Source organism: Panthera pardus, unplaced genomic scaffold (genome assembly GCF_024362965.1).
Source record: "Panthera pardus isolate Hobbes unplaced genomic scaffold, ASM2436296v1 HiC_scaffold_20, whole genome shotgun sequence".
NCBI lineage: Eukaryota > Metazoa > Chordata > Mammalia > Carnivora > Felidae > Panthera > Panthera pardus.
The window spans coordinates 12,000,882-12,020,767 of NW_026526766.1; the positions used below are offsets into that span (position 1 = coordinate 12,000,882).

Below are 19,886 nucleotides of genomic sequence, written 5' to 3' on the forward strand. Positions count from 1 at the left end.
ATAAACAAAGGAGTGAATTGAAAACTGTAGAATTTCTTACACTAAGTAACACCTCACAGCAAGGGTCTTCCAGCAGCATTGTTGGGCTATGGGCATGATTGGCTAGAAACCTTCTAGAACCTGATCGGATGGCCGTTTAAATGCTAGATTGCAGAGGAACCTCTGCATTTATGGAAACCTGCACCCCAAGGAAAGCTAAGATAGGTGGACAGGAGGAAAGAGAACTACAATTTCAACTTCAATGGTGCTTGACATTGGTTTTACTTTTTCGTTGATCCAAGTGAGAAGAAAGGGTCAGTTGAGGGGCAATAGCCAGCTCTAATTCTGGCTAAAAACAACAAAAACTGTGTAACTTCGCGGTATGTAGATGGGAGCCAGTCTTCACAAAGACTAAAGATTTTAAAATTAGTATTTCCCAACCACCTTCCTCGTCCTTGCCCTCAACAGCAAGGGGCCTGGGGTAGAGAGGGTTTACTTTGTTTAATCAAAATGGGTTGGCCTCCAGGTACACCCAAGAAGCCAACTCAGACTTTCTTGGCCTATTAGGATACTTTTTCTGAATGCTCACTTCAAGGACAGTCCCCAGATTTTAGCAGAAGCTACGAAAGAATTACTTGAGTCTATAGTTCTAAAAGCTGCCGTTTTTATTTAGAGCCACAACGGAGGGCATTTGGTACATTTACTTATTCTCTATTCATAAGCTCATGACTGGCTTTCTTTAGTCTCTGGGGTAGTAAGTTTCTTACGGAAAGAGTTTTGAGAAATGAAAGAATCTCTAATTATTGCACACAAAGAGGATTTTCATCATTATTTCTAAGGATATGCAGAAACATGTGCCAAGTCCCGTAGGAACCGAGAAATAACACATTTGCCTTGCTTATTATATCTGATGAATAATCAAATGCTGAATATTCAGATGTCTGATTAGCCCTTTGTTTTCTCACATGTGGACAGAGATGAACATGAGTTGATCCTTCACATTCAAGAATTAATAAAGCCACAGTCAAGAAGATGAAAGGCCAAAGTCCTTGGGATTTTCCAGGAGACACTAAACGATGTGCAGAGCCAGGAGACCCGACGACTGGAGTCATGACATACAAGTTACCTTGTCCACGCAGCGTGTGGCCTGCGGGCACTTTTTGCCCCAAGGGCAGAAGACCCTGGCATTCAGACCCTGGGCCCACAGGGGCTCTGGATTCACAGCCTGCCCTGACCCCTTGTGGGCCCTAGACCTTGGGTAAGTCACTGAGCTTCTATGCTGCCTCAACCACAGTGTGAGGACAGTGAGTCCTACACCTCACAGAATTACTGTAAGGATTAAATGAGATACTATCTATGATTTGCTTGGCCCGATGCCTGACCACTGTAAATGCTCGAGAAATAGCCGCTTTTTATTAGTTATGATCACTGTGGCCTTGATTCTTTTCTTCTTGTTTCTTGTTCTCACCCATCCATGTACTATGAACAAAGGATAAGGCAGAGCTGTGGGATCTAGGGTCCGGAGAAACAGTGACCTAGTTACCCTCCGCTCCCATGAGGTAGGGTCTGAGGACAAGACCAGAGGAGGACAAAGCATATTTCAAATTTAAATTTTAATGTTGGTGTGATTTCAGAGAAGGTCTCCTTATGTTTGTTTGGGTTAACATACACAGGTTATTAAAAAATCTACTTCTCCCTGTGTGAATAGTTAATGGCAAACGTGTGTGTACTCAGTGATGCTTCAAGGGTAAATTTTAATGAAGACTCCCTTTAGAAGTGATCTGCCACTCGCTGTGAAATGGAAACCGCTTCCTTTTGTCGCATTTAACGTAATATGCTTAACAAAAGGGAGGAAAAGGAGACAGTCATTGACTGTGTGGTTTACCTCTTTCATGCACAGCCTCAGCACTGGCTGGGCTGGAGTGAGCTGAACCCACCTGGAGACCACATAGGCACAGCCCCACAGTTACCCGAGGCCACTTCATAAATAGCTGGGGTGGCACTTGGCCGCGGGTAAAAGGACAACAGTGTGGGAAAAGGCAGCGCCCCCCCCTCCAGGAGGAACACCTGCCCTTTTAATACCTTGCTTGGAAGCAAGCACCATTTAGTAGGGCGACCACATGACTTACTGTCGGAGAGGGACACTTCCGGGCTGTGCTCTCTAGGAGTCCTTAGCCACACACGACTGTTTAATTAAATTGGAATAAAATGCAAAATTCGGTTCCTCAGTCCCAACAGCCACATTTCAAGAGCTTCCTAGGTGCATGTGGCTAGGGACCACCATATAGGATAGCACAGAACTGAGTATTTCCACCAATGCAGAAAGTTCTCTTGGATAGGGAAGAGTGGAGGGGCGCCTGGGTGGCTCAGTCAGTGAAGCGTCTGACTTGAGCTCAGGTCATGATCTCATGGCCTGTGAGTTTGAGCCCCATGTCGGGCTCTGTGCTGACAGCTCAGAGCCTGGAGCCTGCTTTGGATTCCGCGTCTCCCTCTCTCTCTGCCCCTCCTCCGTTCACACCCTCTCTCCCTCTCAAAAATAAACATTAAAATTTTTTTTTTAAAAAAGAAAGGGAGAGGGGTGCTCACAAGCTGCACTGCTTGCACAACAGGGGTGGACTGGAAACCACCCCAGGTAAACCAGGACCAGTGGTCATCCTGACGTCATGAGAGAGATTTCACTTGGGCCTGAAATAAACGGGTACTTAAGAAACCAGTCCATTTCCCAAACCGAGGTTTGTAATTCCCCGAGGGAGGATGCTGCTACACAGAGCTCTTCCCCTCCAGTTTCTGGCACTGTCCTGGAGAACTTTCTGGAATGATGGAAATTCTGTGTCATCTCCCCTGTCCGATGCAATAGCCACAAGTGACATGCGGCTACTGAGCACTTGAACTGTGGCTAGCGTGCCTGAGAAGGTGCACTTCTGTGTCATTTATTAATCAAAATAGACACCTGTGGCCGGTAGCTACCAGGCTGGACGGTGCGGCTTCAATCACCAAACTCCAGGCTAGAGAGGAGAGATCCGCATTTCTCTCCCGCGAGGGGAATTTGGGGGATTTGGGCAGGAAGCTGAAGAAAGCTCACACCAGAAGAGTAAGACAACACACCGGCCGGTGGCTTCTGGAACAAAACGGCACCCTACCTCTTTATTCGAGGAGGCCTCCGCGGGGTCGCTGGGGTGAAGGGGTAGGCTCGAAGACTCTGCCCCCAGGGGAGGGGAACTGCCAGGAGACGGGGACTGGAACACAGCAAGGGAAGGACACAGTGAGAATCGGGGGGGTAAGGGAACACCCGGCCGGGGCGGGGGCCAGAGGACAAGGCCCCACAGAACCGAACAAACGCTTCCACAGTGAAAAACTTTCTTGCAGAGAAGCTACCAACAGTACATAAAAGGCCTGCATTTTTTGAGCTCTCTTTTATTTCTATTCATGTTTTTCATTTTAGAGGTGGGGAGGGGCAGAGGGAGAGACAGAATCTTACACAGACACCACGCTCAGTGCAGAGCCTGACGCAGGGCTGGATCCCAAGACCCTGGGATCATGACCTGAGCCAAAATCAAAAGTCAGACACTCGACCGCCTGAGGCACCCAGGCGCCCCTTGAGCTCTTTTAGATTCCCACCATATTTTCTTGTTTCATTTATGTTTATTTATTTTTGAGAGAGACAGACAGAGAGACAGAGCATGAGCAGGGAGGGGCAGAGAGAGAGGAGACAAGAATCCGAAGCAGGCTCCAGGTTCTGAGCGGCCAGCACAGAGCCCGACGCAGGGCTCGAACTCACAGATTGCGAGATCATGACCTGAGCCGAAGTCCGAAGCTTAACTGACTGAGCCACCCAGGCACCCCTTCCACCATGTTTTTAAAGGAAACTTTTATAGCTTTGCCATTTTGTTCCTCCTTGGGCCAAGTGTTTAAACATAGCAAAAGGTGAATAAAGTCCTAAACGAATAAAGCTAATGGGGATACACATGAGTCTGTGGTTTTTAAAATTCTGACAAAGACTTTGGATACTAATGGTCTTACAAAACCACCTGCCCAAGACTACCTGAATGGAAAAGGAAAAATGAAAGCAGGTATTTTTTAATTAAACATTTAAAAATGTTTATTTTTGAGATGGGGGGAGGAGCAAAGACACAATTCGAAGCAGGCTCCAGGCTCTGAGCTGTCAGCACAGAGCCTAATACGGGGCTGGAGCCCATGAACCGTGAGATCATGACCTGAGCTGAAGTCAGAAGTTTACCCAACTGAGCCGCCCAGGTGCCCCCAAACAGGTATTTTTACTTATTTTTCATTTTTTTTTTTTTTTTTTTACTTGAGAGTGAGAGAGAGTGCATGTGAACGAGCAAGGGGCAAAGAGAGAGAGAGAGAGAGAAAGAATCCCAGGAGGGGGAGAGGGTGAGGGGGAGGGAGAGAGAAGCAGGACTCACCCAAAGCAGGGCTCGTATTTTACCCAAAGCGGGGCTCGTGTTCACCCGAAGTGGGGTTCAAACTCACCCAATGTGGGACTCGAACTCATGGACCGTGAGATCACGACCTGAGCCAAAGTCAGATGTTAACAAATGAGCCACTCAGGCACCCTGAACATGGCAGCTGGGACTGATGGCCAGAAACCACACCACCTGTATTTCTCTAGTCCAGATTTCAAGTATTTTTTTCGGATTTAATCCACAGGCCACTGAAAATTCAGAGAAATTTCAGCATCCAAACAATATGACCTTGGCTGCTCTTGAAACAGTTCAAAAATCCTTTATTAAATGATAGGTTTGAAAATAGGGGGTAGAAACATAGCTTCGGGGCATATGGTCCCCGTCAGGTGTGTTACTGCCTCTGGTGGTGGCACAGGTAGGTCTTGCTGGACGGGGAACAGGAAGCCCCAGGTGAGGGCCCAACACAGCATGTGCTCCGTAAACACCTTCCCAATGAACAGCCAAAAAATCAAGCCAGCAGGCCGGAGGGTGGGACTAGTACGGGCGCTGGAAACCCTCCCCAGCCAGTACCCAGACATCTCTGTATGTGCTCCTGAAATCCTGACAGATGAAGGGCATCTTCAGGCAAGCCACAGGGATGCTGAAGAATGCTGCAGCCAAGGTCCTCTGACGGCAAGGATATACCCCGCTTCACCATTTGTTGAAGTCTGATAGAAAGCCTAAAACAGAACCCACGTGACCATCTGTTCTCTGAAGAAGCGTGGCCGTGTGAGGGGAGGTACGTCCCAGACAACGGAAGCAGGGTCAACCAGTGACAGCTGAATCTGTTTCTGATCTCTTGCAACTGGCCCCCTTGGGAAAACCGAGATAGAAACAGCGGCACAGGACCTCTGCATGGAAAAGGAGAATGTTCCACAAGATTGGTTGTGCTGAGTAGGGGAGGGGGTACATTAATACACAGTGGGACTTCGGGGCACCTGAGTGGCTCAGTCCGTTAAGCGTCCGACTTCGGCTCAGGTTATGATCTCGCGGTCCGTGGGTTTGAGCCCCGCGTCGGGCTCTGTGCTGACAGCCCAGAGCCTAGGGCCTGCTTTGGATTCTGTGTTTTCTTCTCTCAGCACCTCCCCTGCTCACTCACTCTCTCTCTCTCAAGAATAAACATTAAAATAAATAAGTAAGTAAATAAATAATGGGACTTCAATGAGCATTATGTGAAATCATAAAAAAAAAACACATCTTTTCCAGAAAGTCTGGATTACAGGAAAACACAGGGGGCACCAAATGACCTGGACGATGATGTGGTGAAATGCAGTTTTATTCACGCTGAGACTATTCCTGCGAGGCCTGGATTTGATTTCCATGCCCACAGACCTGATTCCCGGCAGGGAAATGAGGACCAATGAGCTTCTTAATCATTCACAGGCAGAAATCAGCCACTGCCCAGTGAGGCCAAGAGTGTGGGCGCAGGGTAAGAGCAGACGTAAAGGACCCCCTAACTCCACAGCCCCTGGATGCAAGAACCGAGTCCTACATGCCTTAAAAAAATCCCACGCAGAAGTTTTTATTTGGTGCCCAAGAGAGCTGAGGGGTACTGGCTGAGGTTAGCTTAGTGTGGACCACTCAAAATTAATGTAGGAAAGTCCTCACGAGATTATAGGGCCTTTAAAGTTTCCCAGTTTTTCAGATTTGAAGAGCTTCCTTAGATATTTACATCTATGTTTTCCCCCAAGTAATTTCCTCTGTTGCAAAGATTTTAAGGGTCTGGTCCCTGGGAAGCTAGTACAGCTGGTTTTTCTTTAATTGCCTGGTTTGAGGGCTGTGTTACACCTTCACTTAAAAAAGAAAGAAAAGAAAAAAAAAATCTTCAAAAGAGCCCTTCGGTTCCTATTTCCTTATCTAACCATCTTCTCTCGAAAATCTTCTAAAGATGGATTCGTTGCAACACTGGGAACATGGGATCATCTCAGGATGATGTGAGAATGCAGGTTATCCAGACAGCAGGCTGGAATGTGGAAGAGGCAGGGCAGACCCCACAGTGAGGTGAAGTGACCAGCGCCCGGAGCCTGCTGGGGCACACGGGAGAGGAGGGACCCACACTGCCCTCATCAGGGACCACTTCCCCCCAGGGCACCACACTCTAGCCTTCCGCATGCAACTAAGCTCACTCACTTTTCCTTCCATTTGCATGTGCAGTTAATGACCTCCATCTAGAGAGTTCTCCCACATTCTTTCCCACCGTCGATGCTGAATTTGAAAGTACCTATCTTGCTGAAGTTTTCTCAGACTCCACTCATGGTATACGGTTCTCCCCTGATGGCTTGGGTCAAGTTCTGTAATTATGTGTGTGTCTGCCCTCTCCCAAGAACTCTGGCAGGGATCTTATCTTAATCATCTCTGGAATCCAAGGGCCTGGCCGTGGGGCTCATCAACAGTAGGCATTCAGCAAACATTTGCTGAATAAGTGCCATCAGTGTCGTTTCCAGCTTTACCATATTCTCCAAGCTGCAGAAAGCAGTTCAACCACTGATCTCCTTCATTATTGTTTCCTGGCCGATGGGATGCCCCCTCCTTTTTTTAATGTTTATTTTTGAGAGAGAGAAATAGAGAGAGACAAAGCGCTAGGGGGGAGGGGCAGAGACAGAGACACACACAGAATCCGAAGCAGGCTCCAGACTCCATGCGGTCAGCACAGAGCCCAACGCGGGGCTCAAACCCATGAACTGCAAGATCATGACCTGAGTTAAAGTTGGACACCCAACCAACTGAGCCACCTAGGTGCCCTGAAGCCCTTTTCTGATAGCACTCCTATGATCTTACGTGTGGAATGTTAAACTTGCATTTTGAATTAGAACTCTGACCTGAGCTCCAGCAAAGCTCTTCTGAAGCTACAAGCTGTCTGCAAACGAAAGGCCCCCCACCTGGTGGGAACCTACCACTCCCCACACCACTGCTGACAAAGTCAAGGTGGACAAGCGCCTTCAGGGCTGGCACAGCCCCCATGGAGCCTAAACAAAGGTGTTTAGTATTGACTTATCTCAAATGTCTGCTTTACAAGCCCTTTGCCCCCTCACTGCCAGCTTTGCTGTACTCTCAAAAGTAGAGAGGGGTGCCTGGGCGCCTTGGTTGAGTGTCCGACTTCAGCTCAGGTCATGATCTCACGGTTTGTGAGTTCGAGCCCTGCGTCGGACTCTGTGCTGACAGCTCAGAGCCTGGAGCCTGCTTCAGATTCTGTGTCTCCCTCTCCCTCTGCCCCTCCCCTGCTCACGCTCTGACTCTGTCTTTCAATAATAAATTAATGTTAAAAAAATTTTTTTAAAAAGTAGAGAGAAAACCAGAAACTAGATAACACTTTTTACTTTCAAAGAATGTACTGGAGGCAAAGTGTAACCAATAAAATATGATACAAAAAGTGAGTTATTATTATGTATTTCTCTGTCTGAAGTCTCATGCCTTCTGGGTCACTGACTCAACATTCCATTTTAAGTCAACGAGACCAAGGATGGGAAGCAAAGGTGGGTGTGAAAATTCACAAAGTGCCACACAGGGCGTCTATAAGGAGGCGTCTGTGATGTCCCAAGACGACTCAGTAACTCCCTGTTCTGGTTCACTGCAGGAGGTCTTAAGCTGCTTGTCTTCTACAGGTGGTGTTCTAGCACATTCTCCACAACCACGGTCCGAATTTTACTACCACAGCTCTGGGGCTCCACAGAGCAGAGCTCTCAGCTCGAAGAGTCTGGTTCCTCAGGGCCAGGGCAAGAGATGGATAGTCCCTTTGTTAGGCTGGAGACGGCCTCAGGATACAGAAGCATCCAGAGGGAAAGCCAGTCACTCATTTCATTTCCAATCAAACATCTCCCAGGAGCACACGCTGTACCTGCTGGCAGGAGAGGTGATATGTGCAGGGAAGCAAAGCAGGCAGAGAACTATTATTCATTTATTCCTTCAACAGGCATTTCTGTGCCTACCTCTGTTTTTGATACTGGCTTGCTAAACAAAGAGGAAAGAGACGCTGTGGTCCTGTCCTATATCCCTTTCCAGATGAGGGGGGGGGGCAGACGTGCGGAGGCAGGGCTGTGGCAGGGATATTCACCTGTACATGGGACGCGGGGCCGGGAGGGCGCAATTCTGCAGGAGGGGAGGGGTATACGTGCAACGCTTTAGGGGAAGGGGAGACTTCAGCTGAATCCTGAAAAGTGTGCAGTCTTCATGGGGCAGGATGGGATGGGGAGTGGAGGGAATGTTCTGGAAACAGGCAGGGAGGTCGAGCAGCTCTGCAGGAAAGTGGGAAATGAGCTGGCGGTCAAGGACAAGTCACTAGAGCCTCGCTGATGACAAGTAGCCAGCACCTACTCTCTGCCCAGAGGATGGGGTTTTCTTTGTGAGCCACTGGCCCATTGTCTTCAGCAGAGAAGGTCAATCTAGGCACTTAGTAACTGTTTCCTCAGTTGGACTGCAAACCCAAAGAACTGAGGGACCGAATTAACACTTTCTGCTCTTCCCTTCCCTTAATCCTTTCTCCCTTGACATATGCATGAAGAGAAGACTACGGCCTGGAAAAGCTGACTGGATGATAATGAGAACACCCCCTAAACTAAAGGGTCTGCTGGCTCTTTCCAAGTAGACAGTGTTCTTCTCAGAGAAGCCCGAGGACTGAGCACAAAGCAGCGATCTAGAGACATACAGAGAGCTGAAGAGACTTCTGGAGAGACTCCACTCACAAGATACACTAAGGTGAGTTCCACTGGGACCGTTCATTCATTTGTTGAACACGGAAATTCTGACAGTGTCTGAGGAGGCCCTGACCCCTGGCCTGCACCCAGGGAGCCCCTTGCTCAGCAGGGGAGACAGACGGACACACAAACGCAGGTTGTCCTCTGAAAGCAGTGGCCACTGGGTCCTCAAGGAGAACAAAAGTCACAGTAACACAAAAGCAGTCGCCACTGAGCTGACCACCCACGACGTCACTGTCCACCTCGACCCCTCTCTCCGGCCCACGTCTCTGGCGGCTGGTCTCTGTTGGGACCATGTGGTGCTACAAGGCCACAAAGAAAACAAAACGGAAAGCCAGAAGCCTACAGGCACGCTGCAGAGCAGAAGAGCGAGTACTTCTACGGTAAATAAAAAGCAGGATTTTAGAACGAAGCAACGGGCCCCGTTGGAGGACTGCTCCAACCAGCCACGGATAACTGGGAGAGTTGGTGGAGTAACACCAGCTCACGAGGCGGACGCTAACCTAGCAAGAAGGATGGGACCAGGGGTGCTTTGAAAAAGCATGACTGGAATATCAAATCCATTAAGGGAGGCCCTTGAGAAAACTGTAGCAGCCCTTACAGGTCTTTGCTGACACCGTCCTCTTTACGACTAGAAGGATCCCTTCGGATCACGCTGCAGATGTCACCATGTGAACTGAAGAAGGGTTCTACTGCATACATTCAATGGCTTTTTTTTTTTTTAAGTTACAACTCCTCAAATCAATACTTCTCCTTTGTTTTAAGAATTCACAGGTAGGTGAGGGGCGCCTGGGCGGTTCAGTTGGTTGAGCATCCGACTTCGGCTCAGGTCATGATCTCGAGGTTGATGAGTTTGAGCCTCGCCTCAGGCTCTGTGCTCACAGCTCGGAGCCTGGAGCCTGCTTTGGATTCTGTGTCTCCCTCTCTCTCTGCCCCTCCCCCACTCATGCTCTGTCTCTGTCTCAAAAATAAATATAAAACATTAAAAAAATTTTTTAAAGAATTCACAGGTAGGTGAAATTATAACCTACATGTTATTAGTCAAAAGATAAAACAACTAAACTTCTGTTTATAATTTTTAGTATTGTTTCTCAAGATCAGGTTCTAACTAAATCCCCTCTTGCCTCCCCCCATACTTTGAAATTTTGGTCCTCCTTTTTGTTTTATGTTTATTTATTTACTTTGAGAGGGAGTCAGAATGCACGAGTAGAGGAGGGAGGCCTGTTGGTTGGTGGAAATAAAAAATTCCTAAGACACAGGATCTCGTCTTCATATTCAACACGATCTGGCTTTCCAATATTAGGGTCTGTTTCCAAAAGCACAATGTGAGCCTAGGGAACATAAGGTCCATTTGTCCTTGGAAAGAGGCTGGGATAAAGAACAAAGAAGAAGGCTGGCATGTTTTAATTTTATAATGTGGCAGAACAAGTAAAGCTCTGGAGGTTTCAAGATAGCAAGACAGCAGAAGGCTCCAGCCGCAGGAGCGGGCAGACCAGCATCTGAATCCCGCTCTCCCACTCACTGCTCTGACTCGGCGCCCTTACTCATCCTTCTCTGATCCTCCTGAGAATTGAGGACAACGGTTACTACCCACCTCCTGGGGCGGACATGAGGATTCATCGGCGACCACGTACACAGGGCACCAGCTCAGGGCCTGTGTATGCACAAGGCACACAACCAACGTCTGACGAGTCTTTTAAGATTCCAGCAGCAACGACAATCACTTCCCCCCAAGGGGGAGTGTTCACCAGGATAACACGTACCCATGGAGATGCTTTCCTCGTCTCCCTCTTCTTGTTTCCTTCCTTATTAAACTTTTACACATGGCTAAAATTAAAAAGCACGTAGAAGGCTCTCTAAAATCATACTACAATAGACTCTAAATTAATTTATAGGCCCCCAGACTCCTACTGGTATCTTGGTGAGAACCGCACATTGCCGGCTACGGCTGGGGGTATATACAACAACCGTGTGTGATTTCTGGCATGCCCGCTGTCTCCCAGTCCAGACAGCATCTTGCAACGCGAGGGTTGAGGGTGATGCTATCATGGCGAGGGAGTTACAAAAAAAAAGAATCAGGTGCATATGCAGGCGTTAATTTACAACAAAGCCACCCCAAGACCTACCGAGATACCCTTCCGTGAGGACCTTGGTAAAAGACTCCGGCTGGCTCTAGCCAACCTTGACCAGTCCCAGTACACGTTGGTCATTTCTTCCAAGGAAACTCAGTGACAAAAATTCCACGTTGACAAAAGGTAGGAGAAAATAATCCTTCAAAAATGACACAGTTTTACCAAATGTGTGACTGGGTTATTTAGTAATTTCACCTGTGCAGAGTGAGACGCAGCACCTGAGAAATAAATTTTTTTGTATTTTTATTTTTTTAACATTTATTCTTTTTGAGAGAGAGAGACACGAGTATGAGTGGGGGAAAGGCACAGAGACATAGAGACACAGAATCCAAAGCAGGCTCCAGGCTCTGAGCTGTCAGCATAGAGCCCGACGCAGGGCTCGAACCCATGGACTGTGAGATCATGACCTGAGCTGAAGTCGGACGCTCAACTGACTGAGCCACCCAGGCACCCCTAGTTTTTTTTTTTAAAGTCACCAAGCAACCCACATACCCCATGAGGCCCAAGCACCAAGTGCTCATGGACCTTCTTCACTAGTGCTATGAACTGTGTCCCCCTCAAATCAGATGTTGAGACCCTAGCACCCAGTGGGGTAGTATGAGGAGACGGGGCCTTTGTGAGGTAATTAGGTCACAGGGATGGAGCTCTCATAATGGGATTAGTGCCCGTACAAGAAGAGACACAAAAGAGCCTCCTTCCTGTCTCTGCTCTCCACGGTGCGAGAACACAGCAAGAATGTGGCCGTCTGCAAATAAGGAAGGGGGTCTAAACCAGTAGCTGACCATGCAAGCACCCTGATTTCAGACTTCCCAGGTTCTAGAACTGTGCGAAGTAAATACGTTTGGTTTTTTTTAATATGTTTGAGAGAGAGAGAGAGAGAGAGAGAGAGAGAGAGAGAGAGAGAGAGAGAACGTGTGCACGAGGCAGGGGAGGGGCAGAGAGAGAGAGGGAGAGAGAGAATCCCAAGCAGGCTCTGTGCTGTCCAGGCAGAGCCCAATGTGGGGCTTGATATCACGAGAACCGGGAGATCATGACCTGAGCAGAAATCAAGAGTTGGATACCTAACCGACTGAGCCACCCAGGTGCCCCAATTTCTGTTGTTGAAGTCACCCAGTCTGCGGTGTCTTTCTTACACAGCAGCCCAGACTGACTAAGACAACCAGACACCTTTCACTAAGTACCTGTTGACTCCTACTTTAAAATACAACTTTAGGGGCACCTGGGTGGCTCAGTCGGTTAAGCGTCCAACTTGGGCTCAGGTCATGATCTCACAGCTCGTGAGTTCGAGCCCCGTGGCGGGCTCTGTGCTGACAGCTCAGAGCCTGGAGCCTGTTTCAGATTCTGTGTGTGTCCTTCTCTCTCTGCCCCTCCCCCACTCGTGTTTTGTCTTTCTCCCAAAAACAAATAAACAATAACCATTTTTTTTTAATACAATTTTAACAAGCTCTGAGCAATCACGCCCCAATTTAAAAACTTCCGCGGTTCCTGCTTGTGTAGACAATAAATCCAAGACTCCACCCCGGCACTTCAGGCACTCCAAGGTTTGGCCTTAGTTTCTTCACCACTTTTCCCCCTTCCGGTTATTATTCTCTACCATCAAGCCAAACTGAGCTATTTCCTGCTTCCTGTATATAACCTGAGGGTTTTTGTGCACTGCCCTTGTCCATGTTCTTGTCTCAACTGCACATGTCCATGAGCCTCCAAAGCCTCATTTCCAGTGTTACTTCTTTAGTGAAATCTTTCCTATTCTGTTCGGTGAGTGGGAGCCCTCTCCCATGAGAATTGCTGATGTTTCACTAGTGCTGTTCTTTTTTTTTTTTTTTTTTTTAACGTTTATGTATTTTTGAAACAGAGAGAGACACAGCACGAACAGGGGAGGGTCAGAGAGAGAGGGAGACACAGAATCAGAAACAGGCTCCAGGCTCTGAGCTGTCAGCACAGAGCCCGACGCGGGGCTCCAACTCACGGATCGCGAGATCATGACCTGAGCCGAAGTCGGACACGTGACCGACTGAGCCACCCAGGCGCCCCTCACTAGTGCTGTTCTTATATACGTCACTTTTTCCTTTATGTTTTATTGAAATACTATAGAATAGTTTAATTACAATGCTTTAATAAGCACTATGAGGGCAGGATGTGATTTATTTTGAGGGAGAGAGAGAGAATGACCACGTATGTGATGTGAGCAGGGGAGGAGCATACAGAAAGGAAGAGAGAATCTTAAGCAGACTTCACGCCAGCACAGAGCCTGACTCAGAGTTCAATCTCACAACCGTGAACCGAGGTCACGAGCTCAGATGCTTAACCAGCTAAGGAACCCAGCATGTGATTATTTAACGTTTACAAGGTTCTCCATAAAATATACAACAGGAGCCTGATAAATATGTCGAACACAGGGAAGCACGCACAGACATCGATCCTTTTGTACCGGAGGACAAAGAAGACACAAAATACGTTGATGCACAGAGTTGGTCCTGAACCCACGTAGCACTGCACTTACGTGCTCACACAGTATCAGTACCCAAGTACAGATCAGGGTTCTGTTCACTGATCCTTGATCACGGTCTCTTTGCTTGTCCAACACTGTTTGCAAATCACACGTCCTCATGTGACGAGTATTGTGGGTACGACAAGAACTCTCAAAGGTAGCATTTCAAACAGACCATAATCAAGCACTCGGTCATTCAATTCCTCACCAGGCTGACCACTCCGGTTCTATATGGGATTTTAAAGGCGTGGTTGCCTGTGGCAGGTGATGGGACTGTGTGGGGCTTCGCGAGTTCCGGCATCCCCGAATAGCTTTTTTTGCTGCGCATCTTGGTTGACCCAGCTTTATCCCCTTTCTCAAATAAACACACAATGTTTTCCTCACTGATTTAAGTTGTTTTAAATTCGCCCTGCTCCATGTTAGAGTTATAAAAAAAGAAACAAATATATGATTAGGTTTCTCTTGCTCCAAGACATGTTTGTGCTTTTGAAAATTGAAACCGGTTAAGAAATCCGTAATTACTCACTCTCAATTCAAACTATATTATCAATGCACATTTCTGTTTCCTTAATGTGGTGAAGTAGGAAAGTTAGCATAGGCATTGTAGGGGCATAATTATGTCATTAAAATGATAATAGCCTGGGCCTAATGAAGTGTTTTATATACACATTTATAATGGATTCAATTAATACCAATGGAACATTTTGAGATAACTGTCGGTTAAAATATTCTAACCATTTTTATTCTCTCTTTTCCCACGGGGGGGCGGGGGGGGAGGGGCAGGGCGCGTGCTCTCAAGCCCTGGACCACCTTGGACCTCAGAGACAGCCTTGCAATGCAGGTGTCTCCTCAAAGAGAGGCATTCTCACTGTCAGCAAGCAATTCATTTTATTACCATCAAAAGGGCCTTAAGCTTCTGAAGCCACCGTCTCAAAGGCAAAAAAAAAAAAAAAAAAAAAAAAAAAAAAAAAAAAGGCCGAATTAACTATTAACCAGTGTCATTATTTTAAGTTGAGGTAACTTACCAGCTGATAAAGCCCATCCGGAAATACAGGTTATCTTTTATCCTTTGAAAGGGCCTCACTCTAGGTGTTCGAAATGCATTACAATTTGTGATGGACAAGTGAGGCAGCCAACCTCTCATTTCCCCATCAGGGGCCTGCACTTTCCTTCCCAGACCTCCAGACCTGAGTTCCGTAAGAGGAAAAACCAAAGTCACTTGTAGTTTACATTAAGCGATGCAGCCAAGAGCACGTTATTTGCCGTAATAACACATCACCTACCAAGGACAGCCGCCATCTCTGGAAGGCTTACTATGTGCCGGGCCCTGTTCAGGGTACGTTAGGCCCATCACCTTGTCTAGCAAAGCAGTTCCTAATGCGTAAGACACCAAGCTCACTCATCGTCGTTAGCATCGTGAAAGCAAAAGACACAACACAGAGAACAGAAGGGGAGGCCACGGGACCCACAGTCACTCTTTTATTAGAACACAGTGCTGCCGGGGAGGAAGCAAAGAGCCCAGCTTCTACGTGATCAAACGGCCTCCTCTCTCTACGGGTCGTCCTGACCTTCCAAGCAACAGGCGGACCCGGCTGCATTTCCACCCACCCTGGGGAATGCCCACTCTCCTGCTCTGTTCCTATACCCTGAGCACGGAGGGAAGCGCAGAGAATTTACAATCTCACAGCACGAGGGTTAGAACGCCGAGGGCGACGAGGCAAACATCATTCTGAAGCCCTGGGATCCACCTACCTCTTCATCGTGACACTCGAACTGGTACATCCAAAAATTCTCCATCTCTCCAGGTGCTATCTGGGCAGCAGGGCGAGCTCTGGTGCCTCTACTTGTGAGCTGAGGCTAACTCCTGACCTCAGTGCCCGTCTGGTGGACTGTTTCCAGGGTGTTAGATGCCCAAGTCGATAATGCAACTTGTAACAGGAGATGTGACCACCTCCCGGGGTGTCCGGCTCATCGGCATTAACCCCTGGGCGCCCGAAAGGCCCCCGGCAGTCGTATGTCACTGGTCGCGCGCCATCACCTGATGTCTGTGAGAAGGGGCCGGCCTACCCCTTCTGGCAGTGACGCCTACTATTTCTGGGGAAAATAAACTCGGATCTGAGGTGCAACCAGAAACTTTCACACACTCTAAACTCTGCTACGTTTATAGAACCTGTGAAAAAGCACGCAGCTCATGTGTAAAGGAGGGGTGGAAGGTGGGAAACGGGGGCCCTCTCGGTGCCTGCATCAGAATGCACCTGGGCACACGGTGCCATGCAGGGCCCATGCCTCTGCAGGCCAGGGCACTGAATGTAGACTCACCACCCCGTACATTTGCTGCGTGCCCCCAACATCCTTGCACTGCACCCTGAGTAAGGGGGATGTGGCAGGCGAGCCCTACAAACACACCAAAGAAAGCTGTCCCCAGGGCCAGCATGGTTTGACCCAAATCAACAGGTAATCTCAAGTCAGGCTCAAGAGCTGGGCCATGTCCACTGGCCCTCGGCAGAGGAGAGGAAGGTCAAGACAAATGCAGGTGGAAAAACGAACTGGAGGAAGCTCGTGGAAACAGGTGGCCAGGGTGGTTCCGAGGGCTGAAGATGGGACACAGACCTCCCAGCGCCAATCTACCTCGTAACAAGCCATGGCAACGGGGAAGGACAAGGGTGCAAGAAAGAAGGAGGGCCCGGAGCGCCCGTGAGACTCAGCCTTAATGCTGGCTTCAGCCTTTCTTCTCACCAAGCCCTTTATCACACATGCTGACAGGTCTTTCTCTGCGTCTACTTGCTTAGTGAGCTGTGATAGGGTCAAAAGGTAGAAAAAAGAGAAGCCAAGGACCTGAACAGTTCACAGCTGCAAAATCCACCCATGCTGTGGCTTCCTGTGCTGTGGCCAACTCTGCAGGCCAGAGTTGGAAACAGGGTGTCCTTCTCTCTCCCTCTTGCCATGTTTCTGGCCATGCCTGCTGGCAGTCGGACTGCACCTACTATAATCCAGGTCAGTGTGAAGCAATTCCTATAGCTGTCGGTCCCCATTCAAGAAAGCCCCTTTCAAAATGGCGAGCAGTGCAGGAGCCCATTTACAGCACTGGGCATCTCTCAAATGCTTTCTTCTTTCCATTCACTAGTTAAAAGACAGAAAATCTTGGGGTGTTGATTCTCAAGTGTCCAGATTGAACACTCCCCACCTGTGGACTCTCCCGAACTCATGGGAGAAGCCATTTCCCCCACTATCATCCTTCAACATTGCTTTGGTTTGGATTCGTGAACCACTGAGGGCAGGCGAAGCCATTACAATCTTCACTGCTGCTATGGAAAGCTTATAGTATGTTCACTTATTAACCAGAGAACCACCATAATCAGACAAACTATGAAGAAAACCACTAGGCCTTCGGCACAGTTACAGAAAATGTCTACACCTAGTGTCCTGTTGGCACACAGAATTCAGAATTCTTTCCCTGGCTCTCTTATTTTCATTCTTTCCTTCCTTTAATGTTCAATCAGCACCTGAAACCTACTTGAATTATTCACCACTGCCTTCTCCATACTTCATCAATAATAGATAAAACCTGTGATGGAAAACGACCTGCAGCAAGGGGCTGGTTGAGACGGGAGCATAAAGAATCAATCCACACTCCACACCTGAGGGAGAAGTCCGGGCAACAAGAAGAGAGCCAGCCTCAAGGGCTGTTCCCTCCTGCATGGATCTCTTAGTCCAACGAGACCTTCGACTCTGTGCCTCTCAGCCTCTTCTGCATCATGGTATACGGAAGTGATAAATTCATACAACACACTGGGTCCAGAGCCTGGATGATGCTTCCAGGGTGGAATGCAACATGCCCAATGGCCCAGGTCACCCCCAACCCCAAAGTTCAGTGGGGATCATGAAGACACTGATCAAAAAGCTCTGCCCTGGAGCGCCTGGGTGGCTCAGTCAGTTGAGCATCTGACTTGGGCTCAGGTCATGATCTCATGGTTCGTGGGTTTGAGCCCCATGTCAGGCTCTGTGCTGACAGCTTGGAGCCTGCTTTGGATTCTGTGCCTCCCTCTCTCTCTGCCCGTCCCCTGTTCACACGCTAAGATAAACACTGGAAAAAAATATTAAAAAAAAACCACTCCAACTTATGAAGGAGTCTTTATAGCAAATTCCTTTGACACTGGCAGACCCTTGAGAATAAAGAGAAAATCCTCTCCTCGTGAAGAATCCTTCAGGACAATCCCTCCTGTGCCCCACGCCTATAGGCTGTCCTGAGTCCCAGCTCCTCCGACGTGGCTGCCCCGCTCCCGTCTGTGCTGGCCCACGCGCCCAGGCTGCTTCACGCCTTGTTGGCCGCTTCCGGATCAGCAGATCCCCCTCTTCTCAGCCAGACAACGAAACAGATACAGCCTCAGAGGTGGGAGAGGCCAACAAGGTCAGCTGGGGGTGGACAAGCCATGCTGTGTCCTCGGGTTTTAAGTCCACCATTCCTTTGCTGGCATGTGACAGACACGAAATGTGGTAGGCAGACTTCGCAAATGGCCCCGTGAGCCCCATCCCCGGGTGTCCAGACACTGTGTGATCCCCTCCTTAGGGAGGGAGTGTGGGCTACTGACTTAGCCTAAGCAATAAAATACAGCATAGGTGATGGGCTGTCACTCTGTGAGTGCATTACGACAGGCTGTGACATCTACCCTGCTATCAGCCTCTAAGGCCTTCTCACCTTGCTTGCTTTATCAAGTAAGTTGCCCTACAGGAGAGTGCCCGTGGGGCACCGAGGATGCCTCCGGCTGGCAGTCAGGTGGGAACTGAGGCCTGGAGTCCAATAGCACCCTTGAGGAGCTGAATCCTGCCAAGAAGCAAATGACCTCGGGAATAGGTCTCTCCCCAGTAGAGCCTGAAGGCTACCGCAGGCCGGGAACACTTGACTGCAGCCTCTGAGAGACCCTAAAGGAGAGGACCAGCCAAGCCAGGCCAGATTCCTGACCGCAGACGCTGTGAGATGACCACTGTGGTTTGTTTTAGGTCAGTGTTCTGGGGCAATTTGTTACTGAGCGGGAGATAGCTGAGACACTTACTTAAGGCTTCAGATGAAAGCATCGTGAACAGAGGAGGCCTGGAGGGGTCTGGCTGAGGGCGCACGGAAGGACTAGCCTAGAGTGGCTCGTAAACTCTGCACAGGCAGGGTCTGTGTCTATTCCAGGCAGAGCCTGTGTCTCAGTTGCTGCTATATCCCCGGTGTCTTGCACAGTGCCTGACCCATAGGAGCAACTTGAAGATATTTACTGAACGAGCTGATGAGAAATTGTGAGACAGACTTTGATCTGTGACCTGGGCCAGTAACCGAAACTCATTCTGGTTCACCAACAAAATGAAGCAGAAGAGCGTAGCTGTGCGGCCAGGCCCCGTTTCTTATTCACAGACGACGCCCTGTGTGTAGCTGGTGCTTAATGAAACCCGAAAGTGTTAGCAGGGGAACAAGTGTAACAACTCAACCCAATCACTGTATGGTACTTGGCACGGCAGAGGTTTAGGAACATTTGTTCCTTTCACATCACTCACTTCAGGAAGGCTTCCTGTCGGGGAGGTCTGCTTGGTGAAATACACTGGGGCCCATCTTTGCTCTCCTGGTAGATCCTTTGTTCTAAGGTTATTCCTCTGGATAATCTTCTGGGATGTTGACCTAGAGGGTCTGCCAAGCAACCCCCCCCCCCCACTTTTTGTGAACATAAAAAAAGAACAAAGTTGGCTTTAATGGTCCATGCTGGGATGTACACTCTTCCACGGCAGGCCAGGAGGACACTCTGAGATGAGGAGGCTTACAGTCTAGTCCTTTCCAGAACACAAACAGGAACAGAATAGAGCTAACTATTTCAGTGCAATGTTCCCCTCCCCCTCTCCCCATCACCACTCCCTCCCTCACATGCCAAGAATACACTTCTTCCAGCCAGGGATTGATCCACTTGGGGGAAACCAAGGCCCTCAGTGAACATCTATCCATCCTAAAGCCTGTCTACTTGACTTGAGATCCTATCTCAACTCCATCCCTTGCTATTCAGATCCTGGAAAAACTACAGCTGGCTGGAACTCCCTGAGGAGGTGTGGACTGGCGAGGGGCAACCTCTCAGTTCAAAATACCTTAACAGGAACCCTTCACAAA

The 19,886-nt window shown here is 48.7% G+C and overlaps 1 protein-coding gene across 6 annotated transcripts in view; it reads right to left on the minus strand.

Moving 5' to 3' along the window:
• The window catches only part of APBA1 (amyloid beta precursor protein binding family A member 1), a 209,479-nt gene that overhangs the window by 36,011 nt on the left and 153,582 nt on the right, over window positions 1-19,886 (minus strand). For 5 of the 6 annotated variants that reach the window (XM_053907789.1, XM_053907791.1, XM_053907788.1 and 2 more), the window contains exon 3: window positions 3,120-3,215. The exons of the other annotated variant lie outside the window; for it this stretch is intronic. In XM_053907789.1, the coding sequence (XP_053763764.1) occupies window positions 3,120-3,215 (96 nt within the window). The remainder of the gene's footprint in view (window positions 1-3,119; window positions 3,216-19,886) is intronic. 6 annotated transcript variants of the gene reach the window in all.